This window comes from Paramacrobiotus metropolitanus, unplaced genomic scaffold, assembly GCF_019649055.1.
Source record: "Paramacrobiotus metropolitanus isolate TYO unplaced genomic scaffold, Prichtersi_v1.0 Parri_scaffold0000004, whole genome shotgun sequence".
In the NCBI taxonomy this organism is placed as follows: domain Eukaryota; kingdom Metazoa; phylum Tardigrada; class Eutardigrada; order Parachela; family Macrobiotidae; genus Paramacrobiotus; species Paramacrobiotus metropolitanus.
The window spans coordinates 1,080,979-1,096,391 of NW_026570224.1; the positions used below are offsets into that span (position 1 = coordinate 1,080,979).

The following is a 15,413-nucleotide window of genomic DNA, read 5'->3' on the forward strand; positions in this document are numbered from 1 at the left end:
TTCTGACGCATTCATATACGTCTGAATGGCTTTAATTCTCGCTTAACATATGCTATATGTATCTATATAAATATTTCATCATTATCCTGATTGTGAGTAGCGCTTTTTTGACTTCCATAGCCTTTTACGTAACTTGGAAGCACACCGGTTGAATGATGGAATTTAGGCGGTGCTAAGTAATCATAAAGTACAGACGGAATCTACTCTGTATGCACTTATCAGAAAATTTACTATTTAATTCGCATGAATGACGTTGAAAATCTTACTTATATAATTGTAGTAGAGCGGTTGACTTATCGTTCTGGTATCTGCACGAACCAGTTTCCAATATAGTACCATGCCGGAAATACTGATCTACTGGCATTTGCCGGTCGCAGTCTCTATTGTCTATCTATCGTCTAAAGCAAAAAGGGATTCGCTATAAAAAAACCACCACTTATAGGCGTCTAGTACAATGATCAAACAGTAAACGAGGCGGCAGGCTGACGAATGAAGTTTTAAGCCGGTAATTTATTAGCAAAATTCTCCTGGATACTATGAAATATGCACTACATTAAAACCCACCTGTGATAGGCCAAATAACTTTGCACGTTTACCACAATGAATGAAGTCGCCTGTGGCTTCTTGGCACTTTAGTGAAATACTTCAAAAACCAGAAGCTGAACCATTTTGGTGGTTCCATATTATTATCGATGATCTAGGCAATCAAATATTCACTTATGCTGATACATGGTGCATAGGAAAGAGAAATACAAATCGGGTCAAATAGGATATTTACCACTTCCATAAGATTTTATCGACTTTCCCTCCTGATCTGAGTTCTTTTGTTACCCAAGGATTTATCTGGAGTGTTTCCTGCCACCATGTATCACCGAAATGTTTTCATTCCTTTTTATCTGGTCATCGGATTGGGCGTTATTGGTAAGCAGCACTTACCGACTGACCGATTGCATGCAATTATTATATCAAAAACTAACTGCGCTGATAATTGCAACTTCTAACTAATTACTACAAATTAACGCGTGTTAATATCAAAAATTTCTGGTTTATGCATTAACGGTTTGGTTAGCTGGGCTCATCATCGTTAAAGCAAAAATAAGACAGTCATCCTGTTTTTTTGCGCTTTGAAGTTTTGGTAAATTGTATTTGGAAATACTGGAGCGAAATTATGCGCTTACTGTCGTCGATTTAGTTTAATTATATCCATATAATAATTCTGTTTAGTTGTTCCTACAAGTATAGATACTCGTACTAATTAACTGCGAATGCGTAATGTTCTAATAAGTACGTAATGCTGCAGACATGCTTACCATGGTATTTTTAGCCCAGACCGTAATTACTAATAATATTAGATTCATATATAGATATTATAGTATGCATCTCAATATCAGCGTAACGATGTTACGCCTTGCTTTGCGACCTTAAAGAATTATGGCTGTCTCTTTCCACAGAAAACCAAGCACTGCAGTGCTTTGTTTGTACCGCCAACCTATTGCTCAACAAGGACTGCAGGTATCCGCAATACATTTTAGTGGTGTTAACAGAATCAATCTTAATTAATACGCATGGCGGTGACTAGAAAATTTCAAAATACCCATGGGCATTTTTTCGTTGTTTGTAGATCTCTATCAGCAGCCCGTCTTATCGATTGTCCGGATACAAGCGACCATTGCAATGCTATAATCACCGATATCGATGGTAAGGTCTCCGTAGTTCTTTGTATCCTGCTCTATGTACCTTTATTATTTTCTATGTTTACAGTTTATAGAAAACTAGTGTCTACATATTCACAGGAAGCATGTACTTAAGAGCTAACCTGCATATAATTACAGTATGTATATGTAAACTTGCGCTTTTATAAACTGTATACATGCACATAATTATATTTAATACTCTTGCTGTACGAAGTACCATACCTGGGCACTTCCGTGTAATTAAAGGATAAACTCCATGTAAGGTACTTCTGTGCTGGTTCGAAGTACCAGTAACTGCCTAAGCTTGTAAAGAAAGAGGAATAAAACACTAATTATACTTTAAGTTTATTTTGTTATGTTACGTCGTTGGACATTTAACAGGTTTGATCATAGAGAGAACGAATGGTTTGACATCACTTCAGTATTGCACGTTTCATTCAAAGAGCCGGCTCGTTGCTTGTACCTCTAACGTACCCATACAACGCCATTATGGTTTGAACAATTAAAGCAATTTTTGATAAACATGTAGATATACACCTCATTAATTATTATTCAGTGGCTAATGGGCATACCGGCACACAATACATAGGTCTTTGACACCTCGCGCTTACCAGTGCATAGTTGTAGTGGTGTTGTATTTCGTAAGCAGCACAACCTATAGCCCTGATGATGAGAAAATATTCCGCCAGTGCGTACACGGCTTAGTTTTCTGTAGGTATGCCAATATGGAAGCAAAAACATCATTGTAATGTAGTCAAGGAGGAAATACCTTGCTTTATCATGCCTTATGTAATTCTGTTTGTGTGATTTTGGTTGACAGTGAAACGGTCTACAAATAGCGCCAAAACAGTAAATCATGAACTATTCTTCGCCACATGTACAAATTCCTGTGCATGCATCACTACACATAATGCTCATAATATTGAAGGATTAACCAGGTGAAAAATAAAAGTATTAACGCTTCCTTATAAAAATTTGATACAACAAAATAATTCGGCTAACATATTGGATTTTAGTCAATAATCACTGATGCTGATGGAAGTCTTTCCTGCCCTTTCCTTCATCTTTGAATGTCTATTTTATTGTTGCATTTTAATCATTACGTACTTTTTTACTGCTTATAAAATTATTTAAAATTTGAGTAGCATATACTACATACCGTAGCTTTTTTTGTCCGTAGAACCTGACATAATGGTCAGCACATCGATGCAGCTGCGTAGGCTTGTACTGTACGGTACTACCACTACTCATATAGGTTTTGGATAACTGTGCAATGCAGTGATAAGATACAAAAGAATGACACGGGGGTTTTATATGTACTGTAGCTGAAAATGTAATTAAGCCTTCCAAAAATAAATAAGTTTAAGCCTTATTTAGGCCAAATCATCGTGAATCGGGGATGTTCGGGTAATGTGGAAGCGTGGGGTTACGGCAGCGAAGAGTGCGATATAATGACAAACGACAAATTAATCGATCGTGCCGTGGCCTTCTATCAGTGCCGTGGTGATGGGTGTAATAATCTTGAGCCGGGCCAAATTACCACCGAAACCAAAGTTGTTGCCAACAACAGCAACGTTAATGTCCCGAAATTCGCTCTGACCAGCAATCTCAAGAGCGAGCACATCGTTGGCATGGAGAATCAAATTTCCGACTCACGTGCCATTGTCACCAACGAGGAAGAGAAATTTATGCGGCGCGGCAAGCAGGCTAATGACGACGCTGATCAACAGGATGATGAGACGTACGGCGATAATCCTCGCAAGAAAACCCGCTCCACCACCAAGGCTACCACACCGACCACCACGGAGACGACGACGACGACGACGACTACAACGGAGGAATCCACCACTACCACGAAACGACCTATCTTCACCACGCGCCCTATCATTACCAGACCGCGCCGGAGGAATTTCACCATCTTCGACCGGAAGTAGAAGTCTTTTCTTTACATTTTTTCTCTGCGTATGGGTATGTTTGACCAACCTCCAGGTTTGTACGGTCATGAAAAAGCTGGAGGCTCTTTCCAACAGTATTTGTATCGTTTTGAATTATTGTTAACAATAAGAATTTTATTATTCCGCACAACACTGCCGCTTGTGCTACAGCACCATGCAATACTACTTATTCTGCTGCTAATCCATTATACATAGAAGTAATAATTTTTATTTTACGTTGCACTTCGGCTGCGCTTACATTGTCGTGAACTTTAATTACACTGTGCCTTTCATATAAAATTTAAAATCATGCTCAAGGCCCATATAATATGGTACACTGTCTGTTTCTTATTTGAATATAATATTATATCTATTACCCGATACAACATAAAAATTTTATTACGTATCATATCAGTTTTAAACTTTTTGATACTTGCAACTGCGCTGCGACGCACTTTGATTCAGTATACGAATACATCGGATAGCGGTTTGACTGCCGGAAACAGAAGTCAGCTTCGATTGGCAAACGACTGTGTCCGTATAATGGTATCGTATTCAAACTGTTTGCCGGTTTCAGATCGATATTCGATAGCATCCCAGGTTGTACTTACTTCCGCCATCCTGTTGCCTGTATCAACGGTCTGGATAGTGGAAGGGCAATGTTGTACGCAAGCACTGCGGCACAACTTCGTTGTCTTTAAACATCAGCCAGCCAGTTAAAGTAATCCTTCCTGCAGGGGAGCCTAATCGCGTGCTCTGGTCTTCTTGCAAAATGTAAAGTGTAAAGCAAAGCCTTTTAAATGTTATACAAGGTTGTAAGTATCGTTCTGGAACACACCATCACCCGAGTTTCCGTCAAACTTTTCAGGGACAGACTGAACAGTACTATTTATTCTCTAGTAGCAAATGTATCGTGCATGATTGTTAAATCCGATACAATCTCTAGAAAGATTTGATTATTTTATTTGTCGACGGACAATCCTCAGAGACATAATATAGCATAAGTATATTCTTTCCCTTTTGCTCCGTTTCTTAATACCATCTTCCTGTGGACAAGACACGTCCTTTGGTTTGCGGAAATGGAAGAAGGTAAGCGCACGTACGCATGTTCGAATTTTGGCCTTTAACCAACGTTTAGCTAACGTTTTTTTACAAACTGTTTTGCTCGGGACGTTGCATCCTGCTGCTCTACCGTAGAGGGTCGACATCAAATATCAACCCAATACCGCAGAAATAAAATTCAGTCAATTTTCTATCGTTTACTTTAATTTCAACAGTTTAAAAATTTTTAACTCAGTTATTCGACGGTAGCGCCGGTAAAAGTGTAGTCCTAACAGTTTTATTATTGTTTTCTGGACGTACGAGTGCATGCATTTGCACGGCTTACGCGTCTAACACAATACGGCTTTTATAAGTAACATTACCCATAACGCCATTTTATGCACATGTCTCTACAAAAATTTTCCATGCGTTTAAACCGGTTGGGAATATTTTCTTGTTTCTATCCACGAGGTTTCCCAAATTTTTTGTCTTAATTAACTGCTATTATCATTGAGATAATATTGCATGATTTGTGCAATTAAAAGCGCAATCCGGTTTGATAAACGTGCCCTGAACGATATGGCATTAGTCATGAAAATCTGATGTTTCTATTGTGCAGAAAGCAAAACAATTGCGGTTAAATAATTTCTTGTTTGGTGTCTTATCAGATTATGCTAGCCCTGGGATAATTTCTCAAGTATTGTTGCCGAACATCTCGGCATGACCACCTCCGATATACAGCCAACATCCAGTTTCGCCGAAATGGGAGGCACGTCATTGAACGCTGTATCGACGGTGCTAAAGTTACAAGAATCCGGATATACCGTCACCGTCGAGCAGTTTATGCGCAATCAGAATCTGGATGCGTTGTTGCAGATAGTGACGTCGGCTGATGCGAATACTAACCATCAGCATGACTATGTTATAAAAAATCTTAAGGAGAATATCGAACTAATTCCTGCCGCGCAGAAGCTCTTGTCCGACAGCTTCATGGCAAAATGTGAATGGTATTCTAAGTGCGGCAATATGCTAGCAGATGACCTCACGACCGTGTATGAAAAGTGGTGGGATGCCCTGGTCGATGACAGTTTCGCTGTTCTTACCCAAGATGGCACGATGAAAGCGGCATCTTTGGCCGGAGACCTGACGGTCATACAGAACCTGGATTTAACGGATATTCATCCGCATTTCATCACGATACTGGATATGCTACAGTCCATTACCACACCAGTTTTGCTCAAGTACAATCCTCAAAATCGTCAGAGTGCGTAAATTTATCTGACTTTTTAAAACATTTTTAATTTGCAGCAAACCACTCATGTAAACTAAAAAAATCATTAAGTTTCCCTTTAGTTTGAATACGATCGTATATCTTATTAGTTCATCTGCAGCTGTGGTAAATGCTCCTGAAATGCCGCCACATTTGCAGTAATAAATACAATCATGCACGTGATTCGTGAGAAAAGGTGCTGCGATACATTGGCTATATATCATGACTTTTTTGACAGATGTCGTTTTTTCAAAATTTATGCTTGGAGCCGCCACAGACAATACGGCCGAAGAAAATGTTGCTTTATTCCTGCTCATGGAGCGAAAACTGCGTGATTTGGCCCAAGAAAAGCATTACACAATTACTTTGGCAGAAAATGTGAGCCCGTTAACGCAGGTATGACGATAAGCTTCCCATAATATTACCTAAAAAACACACCTGTTTAATCGTCGTGCGGTATATTAACAAAAATTCCATGTGGCTAATAAATCACTCTCTCTTTCTCTCTATCTCTGTAGCAAATATCGGATTATTTGGGTTGTACGCGCTGTGCAGAAATTTATCCTTGCACATGGGAAGATGCCGATGGCCAAAAACCTTTTGCCGCTTGTAGCATGGATTTTAACGTGACCGTCGACGTTTTTGAGTTAAATAAGCTTGATGAGAAAGAGTAAAAGTAACATTATTGAGATTCTGGCTTTATTTGTAGACTATAATCTCAGTTTAGGAATTGCCCGTGTGTATATGTGACGTGTAAGTTCGAAAAATTTAACTTGCTAAAAAAGACGGCAAAGCTCCTTAATACCATGTGAACGAAAAGAAAAACTAGCTGGACACATAATAGCAGTAAAGTCGTATTTAAAACCAAAACAATCACATCTTAATTCGTCGTTTTAAAAAATTCAAATGATTTTTATTTATTAGTGTTTGAATCTTTTTTGTTGGCGGCATTTTTCTCTGTGTGATTCGAAGCCGTTCCACCTCGTCCGTTGCCGTTTCCGGCGGTTGATCCAGATTTCTGAGGTAAAGCAATTGGTCCAGTTGGTAAGAAATTGCCTTGTCCGGGCGGCAGAACCGGCACAGGTCCGATTGGAGTCTGTGCATGCAGCATCATATGCGGCCCACCCCGTGGCACACCCTGATTGGGGTTAATGTTAAATCCACCCGGTCCACTTGGTGACGGCGGCTGAAGTGGCGATCCCATCGCCACGTTGGGTGGAAAAAGAAACGGAGCATTGGAAGGTGGAGGCACGTTGCCGGTCGACCGTTCATTGCAGCTGGATTGAAGTTCACTGGGCCTCCCGGCATAAATGGCGGTTGGTTTTGTTCCACCATTTGGCGCAGGTCTTTGAGCGCGCTGATATTACGCAGCAACTGGTCGTTAGCTAATAACGTTAGGTTCTGTAGAATGGTCTCAATGTTGAATGGGAGGGGAAAGGGTGGCGGCGGAATTACGGGTTGGTTATTAAAGGCGCTCCGGGATTATTGGGTTGTTCGGGGATCGGCGGCGCAGGGGAGATGGATAGGTCACGACTGAAAACGCCGCTACGTTGCCTGCTGGATTCGGTGGGGTCGATACAACCCTGCTGCATCAAGAAATCGTGAAAATTTAGCTCGCCCAGGAAGCTCATACTGCGTTTCTTTGTCCATCTCTTAGCCAGACCCAATTCCAAATAGTTGCCAACCATTGGATCAAAATTCTCGCCAAATCCATATCTGTTGTTATAAGAGACTGGTTCATTACAACGTAAAAACTTGCAGTACGGTCATCATTTGTCATATGTAATTAAATATCCGTGTTACCCGCGCTGCAGTATGCTGTTCAGTAGCATGCTCAGTTCTCTCGTCAAAAGTGTTGTCGAGCTGTCCTTTTGGTGGTTGGGACTGGCCAGCAGTTTTATGCTTGTTCCGAATTCAATGCCTGTATGACAACAACTAATTAACAGGTCCGGAAGGTCGGCGCTGTGACCGCCCAGAACAGAGCGTACCGTGCAAATTTTCTCTTTGGACAGGAGTTTGATCTTCGTTGGCCATTTCGTAGTCCAGCACCACAACCTGTGTTCCCTTGGCAGCGTGATTGTGGATGGCATACAAAGCAGCTTCTTGTGTAATAGGCGTAACAAATAAAAGGTCATTGGCCAACTAAAACAACAATACGACTGTTCATCGAACAGACACGGGGCTGCTGGTTGACTGGTTGACTATTACCCGAATCATGTTGAAACGCAAGACATCGGGATCCGCACCTTCGGGACCACCAAGCAAGTTGTACTTCTGTATAAGAGCGTCCATAGTCGCATTAGGCAGGGCATGACATCCCGTTCCCATAGGTATAATGTCGTTAATATATGTGTCTAGGGCGTAGGTGATTTTCGGCAGTCCTTGGCCAAACATGTGCTGCTTGTGGTCTATACAAATTTAGCATTAGAAAACAGATCGCGCAGTGTAAAACCGTTCCATGCAGTCAGACATATAAAGCCTGCATACACTTTGCACAAAGTACTTGGGAAAATAAGTGCTAGCTACTGGTGTGGCTGTCACGTCATTAGGTTTGCATTTTTAACGATACTACCGCAGTACAGTATTCGACGAGGTATCGCTTCTTATAACGTGTACGACTTATATTTCTGACAAAACAGTTGAAATAATTATGAGTAGTATTTTTAATTACTAAGACAGTTGTCTACTTACGCCCAATTAGAGAAGCTGCATCTGCGGTTTGCACTGTATACACACTTCCCCCAGAAAAATTCCATGGATGCCGGTCATCGAAAAGAACAACCGGATCGTACAGAATGTGATGACCATCCACCACTAATTTCCAGGACATATGTCGCTGCCAGCACAACGTAGAGTTAGTCACTTACCATGTAGTTTATTATATGGATACTGCATTTCTCGTAAAAAAAACCATTGCTCTGAATCCGAGCTCAGTTCACTAACATGTTCCGTTCGGACAAATATCTGGACTCTTATGGCCATCAGTTTTTGCATGCAGCAGTTTACCATTGATGGGTCCGTCAGAGCGATCGCATCAGCTGCTCGTAGCATATCGGTGGCGCTGCGGTTGGTTAAGCAATTAAAAATGGCTGCCGACGTCATTTGTACCGCGGAACAGTTCATTAAGGCGGCTAATTTCATTGTGTCCGAACTAGAATCCTTTGACATCGCCCACGGTGCAAGGAGCGAGCCGCTCATAAGCAAGGTGCTGTGAACGCGATCTGATGGTAAGTAAAAGCACAGCTTTTAAACTGACCATGACCATACGCTTTTATAGGTAAAACTATGTAGGTAAACCGGCGTTTTGTAAATCGGTGCGTCGGTTCTCTGTAACCAGGAACGGCTTCAAATTAAACCGATTTGCACAAATATTACCAACACCGTTCGAGTGCTTTGATTTAACAGAGTTAATACTACCTAATTTAACTGATGCAAGAAGAAATCATATTAAATATCATTATACTATATTCCTTCATTCCTGCATATTCAGACAGCTTTCATACGAAAGGTACACGTACTTCGTATATTTGGGTCCAGCATCATTGCTGAAATTAAACTGGCTCCAGTATCGTGCCCACCCAAAACAATGCGCTTCTTGTCCCCACCAAAAGCTTCAACCGTGGCGTACAACCATTCGAATGCGGCTTTGAGATCAGCTAACCCCCAATTTCCCGGCGCAACGCTATCCTCGGTGCTTAGAAATCCTTAAAAATATTGAGGAATGAGTAAACATGGGAATTTATTATAGATTCTGGAAATTACGTCCGTCAGCATAGCATAATTAAAACTTGTAAGCTTTAGAAGTAAACTAAGAAGATTATACGATTACGAAAAACAGGGGAAGATTATACGATTACCAAAAACACCAGTTCGATACTGCACGGGTACAACGATAGCCGGAATCGTCTGCACTATGTTTCCAGCTCCCTTCTTTTGACCACCGAGTACTAAAAAATTTCAGAGTGCGGTAAAACAATGGTAAAATTACTGTTATATCTGATTAGTTACGAACAATACGATCGGGGCAAAAACATCATCTATAGAAACAGCATTATAATATTATAATTTTATGAACTACTAGAAGACAGTAATGTACGTCTACTGTACATCTTGTGATACATTTCATCATAAAATTTAAATTTTACGGTACGTGTTTTTATAATAACCATCGCCTTCGGCTCCAAACGATCCATGAACCCAGAATAAAACAGGGTGCAAGAAATTGCTGCTGGCTGTTGGGGCAACCGGTGGGACATATACATCCAGGTAGAGACAGTCCTCGTCCATTCGGATGTCCGGAGAAATCCTAGCACTCTGCCAGCATGCCGGCCCGTGTTTGTCGACATTATTGTTGATGTTACCGTAATACGACAAATCCTCATTCAGAATTGGATTCTGGTATGCGAAATCAAGGTAAATTATGCGTGTATTAAAAATACCACCGGAAAACAGAGGTATTAAATTTCTCAATACATGTAGGAAATAAATATTATGAATTTTTCTGTACTGAGACATGCTAATACGCAAAAACCCACAAATTTACGAACTTATAATTAAGCTATTAACACCCGATAACTTAATGGTGCATGACATAGTTTTGTGGGCAGGGGCATATACGTCGTATCTACAATATATATCTATATATGTATATCATGATATGAACGGTTAAGATGTGGCAGCTTCAAGCCTTCAACGATTCTTTTTGATGGGTAGATTGATTTTACAGTATATGCTGAGTAGGATTTTCAGTACCACTGAAATTCTTCTTTATTTTAATTATGACAACTTACACTGAAGCGCCTGGCAGAGGCATATTTTATTCCCGGATAGACCCAAGCATTCCACCCAGAAACCGTAGTATTAATTAATTCCCCAGCAATGAGATAATTTCCCAGTTTAACGTTCCCTTGATATAAGGCATTCCAGTCAATATTCGCTCTAGTGGAACAAAAAATTGTAGAACTAATAATTGCAAATAATTCCAAATTTATAAAAGCCATCTTCAGACTATAACCAACCCGGCGTACACAGTGATTCCATATAATTGCATGCAGTAGATATATATAGAAAATAATTCTGCCACAATTTTACTGAAGCATTGCCGTAATTATTTGTTTACTTTAATTTTGTTGTTGTTAGATGATCTTCATAATAGCCTTTGTGTGTTTGCACAATAGGCAGCTTATAAGCCGTTTGCATGAACATGTCGACGGCATCAGTAAATAGACAGGATTGCTGGAAATCAGACGGCACGTCATCACTGAATATACATATAGTGATGACGTGCTATTAGATTTGGTAATTACACCAAATTATATTAACAACTGTTTTACATGTTGCCATATGTAGCGGTCAACGTTCTTGACATCCGGAACATCAATGTTGCACATGCTACATATAAAGGAAACTTTAATTTAAAATTGCAGTATTGTTGTTGTGCGGTATTGCTGCTGTGCAGATTCTGCGCCTTATATGTCGCATCTGGCACCTTTTTGGCTTCGTAACACGCATTTCGTAACTTACTGTTAGGGAAAAATGCCGGTTGGTTTACAACTTCGGCACTAGAAAGTAAGAAAAAACCCAGCCTATCAGAAATGAGTTCTACCTTCGCTACAGAATTTGGATTAAAGTAAGTACTTATCGTATCCGCGATTATCATTACAGTCGTTATCAACCAAAAGAGAAACCAACTGTAGTTTTTCACTCCATACCACAGCTGTACAGATGATACAAAGTGCGGACGATGGAACGACACTGAGCGTCCAGGTGTATGGGCCATGCTACGTATTCAAAGTGTAATAACTTTTGCAAATCTGGTGTTTCGCGGCTTTGCATTCTTGATGAATAAAGTTACCGCAATACTTGCAGTGCATTTCAGGAGTCCTAACGAGAGATTTGTGTTCGGTATAGGTTGTATTCTGTATAGGCCGTACCAATGCAATATCAGTATCCATAATATAGACTATACGTATGCATGTATTGTACATTCTTATCCCATACCACACGTATATGAGCATGGCGTATGGTACTACGTGTGGTATTTCCTCCACACTGCTTCAAAGTGCCGATTGGGCGAAACTAAAGAGTGTTCGGGACATTACGGTACACGTCAAATTTGTATGTTTATTTCTACGATATGTTCCTCGCGCATGCCGCCCGTAGAAGCCGTAAATGTAGGACTTTGCAAAAGCAACAAAATCAGAGCTCATAATAAAGCAAGGAACTGTAGGTTGTTGCTGGTTATTGTACCGAATAGTCTTAATTATACGTTTATGCATTCATCAGTTAATACTATTTAACGATTATAGTATTTTTTGGGTCTGCAATCATGGAAGACGGTATGCTCCTTCGATTTGATTTAATGGTCATATAAAATAATTTGTAATGCGTAATGGAAAATGCAGAGTTGCTTACTAGCAAATTGTAATATCAAATTATTTCTAATTTTAAAGTGTCATAGTATACGACATCGCTTAGGGCGGCTGTAAATTACCGTGACGTCATAGTGGTCATCGCTTAGTACGAGCATTTCGGTCGAACTTATTCAGCGCGTTGTCTTTTATGCCAGATTACGCCAGTCCGTGGGACAATTTTCAAAGCATCGTCGCCAGTGATCTCGGAGTACCTGCCACCCACATAGACGGATCGTCAACCTATTCCCAGCATGGTGGAACATCGATCAACATTTTGTCCACTATCCTAAAACTGCAGCAAGCCGGACATGCCGTTACATTGGAACAGCTGATGCAGCAAGATCTCAATTCCTTGATGCAGTATTCTGCACCATCCGGCGAAAGTGGGCCCAGATACAACTTTTCCGTGCGGTACTTGGAAGATGCCGAAGAAGGATTTGTACACCAGGTCTTCGTTCTAATTGGGGAAAGCTTCACACAAAAATGTGAAATGTTTAGCACCGCTGGAAACATGACAGTCAATGATTTTGTGGATATGTTTAAAACTTGGTGGGTGTACTTTTCCAAATACAGCTTTGCTGTGGTGGATGAAAAAGGGATTCCCAGAGCCGCCTCTCTCAATGCGGATCAGGTAGACTTGACCAACGCACCGATTGACAAAATTCATCCACACTTCGTTAAGATTGGAGAAATGCTGGACGAGATTACGAAACCTGCCGAACATAAGTACAACCCTGAGCTAAAGAAAGGTACGTTGAATAAAAATGGAGACTTAATTAACCTACAGTAGGGAATGAAGCAACTTAAAAGCGTGAATTTTGCAGGGCGACATCAAAGTGTTAAATGTGAAATACTGTTTTTTAAGCAATCGTATGCATAACGCGTGAGACTGATAATTTACGAGCTGCACGAGCTAAAAAATTTTATAAAGCTTATTTTTCAAGAAATCTGTGTATAATCAGTTACTAGTAACATTTCTAGGTTGTGCATAAATAAGCCTAGCAAATAAGCAGACAGTAAAATTCGCTCTCAAATGTATATAAGTTAACCTTCTCAAAAAGACGCAAGTTACTTTAGACGCGCGTGTACGGGTAATCGATTTATGTGGAATATCTATCTAGCGACACGAGTCCTACTGATGTCAGTACCTTGAAGTAATGCAGCGCAAAAGAGATATCGAAACTATAAATATTAATACGTATCACATATTATCTGGCGTCCACTGCGTGCTTTTTTGAGCGACATTTATGGTTTCTCTGGCCTTATGAATAATAAAACGATCCTTAAAAGCTTCTAATTGCAGGAATCGTTTTCACAAAACTGTTTGTTGGGGCATCGGTGAAAAATACACCGGAAGAAAACGTTGTTCTTATAAACATGGTGGAAGTGGAAAACAAGCTTCTGGCGGAGCGGTTGCGCTTTCAAATTACTCTTGCAGAGAATGCAAGTCCGGTAACGCAGGTAATAAGACGACTACAGTAACATTTATGGTTTCTGTCCAAACTGAAGTTCTTACAATTATATACACCTCATCTTACTGTATTACATGAGGTTCACTATAATTTTAGTAGTACGAAAAGTAGTAAGTACCATTAGCGCGCTCAAAGTGTCGGAAGGGAAATTTTGCACACTGCAAGGACAAGTGCGGTTTGCGACAAACGAAAATTTAAATATCATGCTGTACATAAATCGACTAGAAAAGGGAAATATCTGAAATTTTAACCTGCAATATTTGCTAGAATACGCTTAGAATTCTTATATATTTATTGGGTTTCGAGGCTTGAGTAAAAATAATGTACATTTCATTGCCTTGCGGTTACTTTTCAGGATATATCCGCCCATTTGGGATGCATTCGGTACGGCGAAGTTTATGTGAATAAATGGAGAGATTCGACAGGAAACATACCGTTTCCTACATGTCCAGATTATTTCAGAATGACTGTTGATGTATACGAAACATTCAATTTTCCCGCCAAGAAGAACTAAAACTTTTGTCTTCCATATCTCAGCAAAAGGTTTTTAAGCTGACTGGTTTCAACGGATGTTGTAACCAGTCGCCTTATAATTATGAGGTATCGAGACTTAAGGTTTTTAATTAGAAATCCATATTTATTCCGCCGTCATGAACCAATAACTACTAGAAATATACAAAAACAATGTCGGACTGCTATAATAAGCGTTAATCGTGCTTAGCAGCTGCACTCACGACGTGATAATTTTATTGGTATCGAATAATTATAGATATGTAAACATTAGGTGTTCTTGATACGTACCATATACTGTATGATGTAAAATGCATAATTATAATAATATGTAGAATATCACCAAATTTCGTTGTCTTTGTTTTAATTTTGGTATTCACCGAAATTTACTGCTCAACTGCTCTTGGTTTTCCGTTATCTGCACCATACCCTTAGTTCTTTAGTCTGGAACACTATGTTGAATCGACAACAGCCGCGCGTATCCAAAATTGGAGAAAGCAAGTTTCTTTGTCGCTGTTTACGTTGCGCTATACACTTTTACTCTCCGTGTTAATTAATGCTGCAGGCTACACCATGTTTTCGTATCGTACGCTAACGGGTCACGTTTCCCCATTTTCAGTCCATTAGCGGGATTTTTGCAAAATGTGAACCAGCCTACCTGCAAAGCGCAACAACCTGTGCCTAAATACCTGGATAGCAGGCACATCAACAATTATTCGCAACATGAACGCCTGTACTTACTCCCACACACTGACGAACACATGCAGTACGTAGTGTCTACCGGAAGCTACTTGAATTCAGTTCTACAGTAACAGGTGTCGAGTTAATACGCAAACCAAAATTAAAGATTATAAGATTTACGCTACGTCAACATAAGTTTGGATGAAATAATTCTTTGAAGAATTAATATCTCGTAGGGTACATTTCGAAATGCATATTATAATCTGTGCTTTTACAGTAATTCAGAATCTGCCTTGCAATACATTATGCGGCGCGCACTAGCTGCCCTAGAGTTTAGACAATTTTTGTATACGTGTACGCACGGCGAATCGTACACGTAAATTCCATATCGTTGTAAT

General features: G+C 40.0%; 4 protein-coding genes across 6 annotated transcripts; 3 read left to right on the forward strand and 1 right to left on the reverse strand.

The window, feature by feature from the left end:
• Positions 1–658: 658 nt before the first annotated feature.
• Positions 659–3,927, forward strand: LOC129580709 (uncharacterized). Its single transcript, XM_055471366.1, has 4 exons — positions 659–921; positions 1,452–1,512; positions 1,622–1,698; positions 3,072–3,927. Exons 1-4 carry the CDS (start codon positions 864–866, stop codon positions 3,626–3,628), a joined length of 753 nt encoding a protein of 250 aa, XP_055327341.1. The 5' UTR covers positions 659–863; the 3' UTR covers positions 3,629–3,927.
• LOC129580708 (beta-alanyl-bioamine nonribosomal peptide synthetase ebony-like) lies at positions 3,663–7,694 on the forward strand. Of its 2 annotated transcripts, XM_055471365.1 has the most exons (5): positions 3,663–3,683; positions 4,206–4,717; positions 5,338–5,933; positions 6,178–6,335; positions 6,458–7,694. In XM_055471365.1, the coding sequence occupies exons 3-5, from the start codon at positions 5,390–5,392 to the stop codon at positions 6,611–6,613; spliced, it is 858 nt and encodes a 285-aa protein (XP_055327340.1). In that variant the 5' UTR covers positions 3,663–3,683; positions 4,206–4,717; positions 5,338–5,389; the 3' UTR covers positions 6,614–7,694. The 2 variants fall into 2 exon arrangements, 1 of the variants encoding a protein (XP_055327340.1); XR_008689383.1 differs by lacking the exons at positions 3,663–3,683; positions 4,206–4,717 and having other exon boundaries at positions 5,413–5,933; positions 6,458–6,692; positions 6,864–7,694.
• Positions 6,637–11,154, reverse strand: LOC129580706 (cocaine esterase-like). Its single transcript, XM_055471362.1, has 11 exons — positions 11,059–11,154; positions 10,730–10,877; positions 10,106–10,334; positions 9,797–9,886; positions 9,458–9,643; positions 8,946–9,160; positions 8,631–8,775; positions 8,148–8,347; positions 7,928–8,081; positions 7,743–7,860; positions 6,637–7,655 (listed from the first exon to the last, which is right to left on the reverse strand). Exons 1-11 carry the CDS (start codon positions 11,142–11,144, stop codon positions 7,391–7,393), a joined length of 1,836 nt encoding a protein of 611 aa, XP_055327337.1. The 5' UTR covers positions 11,145–11,154; the 3' UTR covers positions 6,637–7,390.
• Positions 10,157–15,263, forward strand: LOC129580707 (uncharacterized). 2 transcript variants are annotated; one of them, XM_055471363.1, is made up of 5 exons: positions 10,157–10,352; positions 12,508–13,101; positions 13,656–13,813; positions 14,180–14,208; positions 14,954–15,263. In XM_055471363.1, exons 1-5 carry the CDS (start codon positions 10,340–10,342, stop codon positions 15,144–15,146), a joined length of 987 nt encoding a protein of 328 aa, XP_055327338.1. In that variant the 5' UTR covers positions 10,157–10,339; the 3' UTR covers positions 15,147–15,263. The 2 variants fall into 2 exon arrangements, with proteins under 2 accessions (XP_055327338.1, XP_055327339.1); XM_055471364.1 differs by lacking the exon at positions 10,157–10,352 and adding an exon at positions 12,118–12,277.
• Positions 15,264–15,413: the final 150 nt, after the last annotated feature.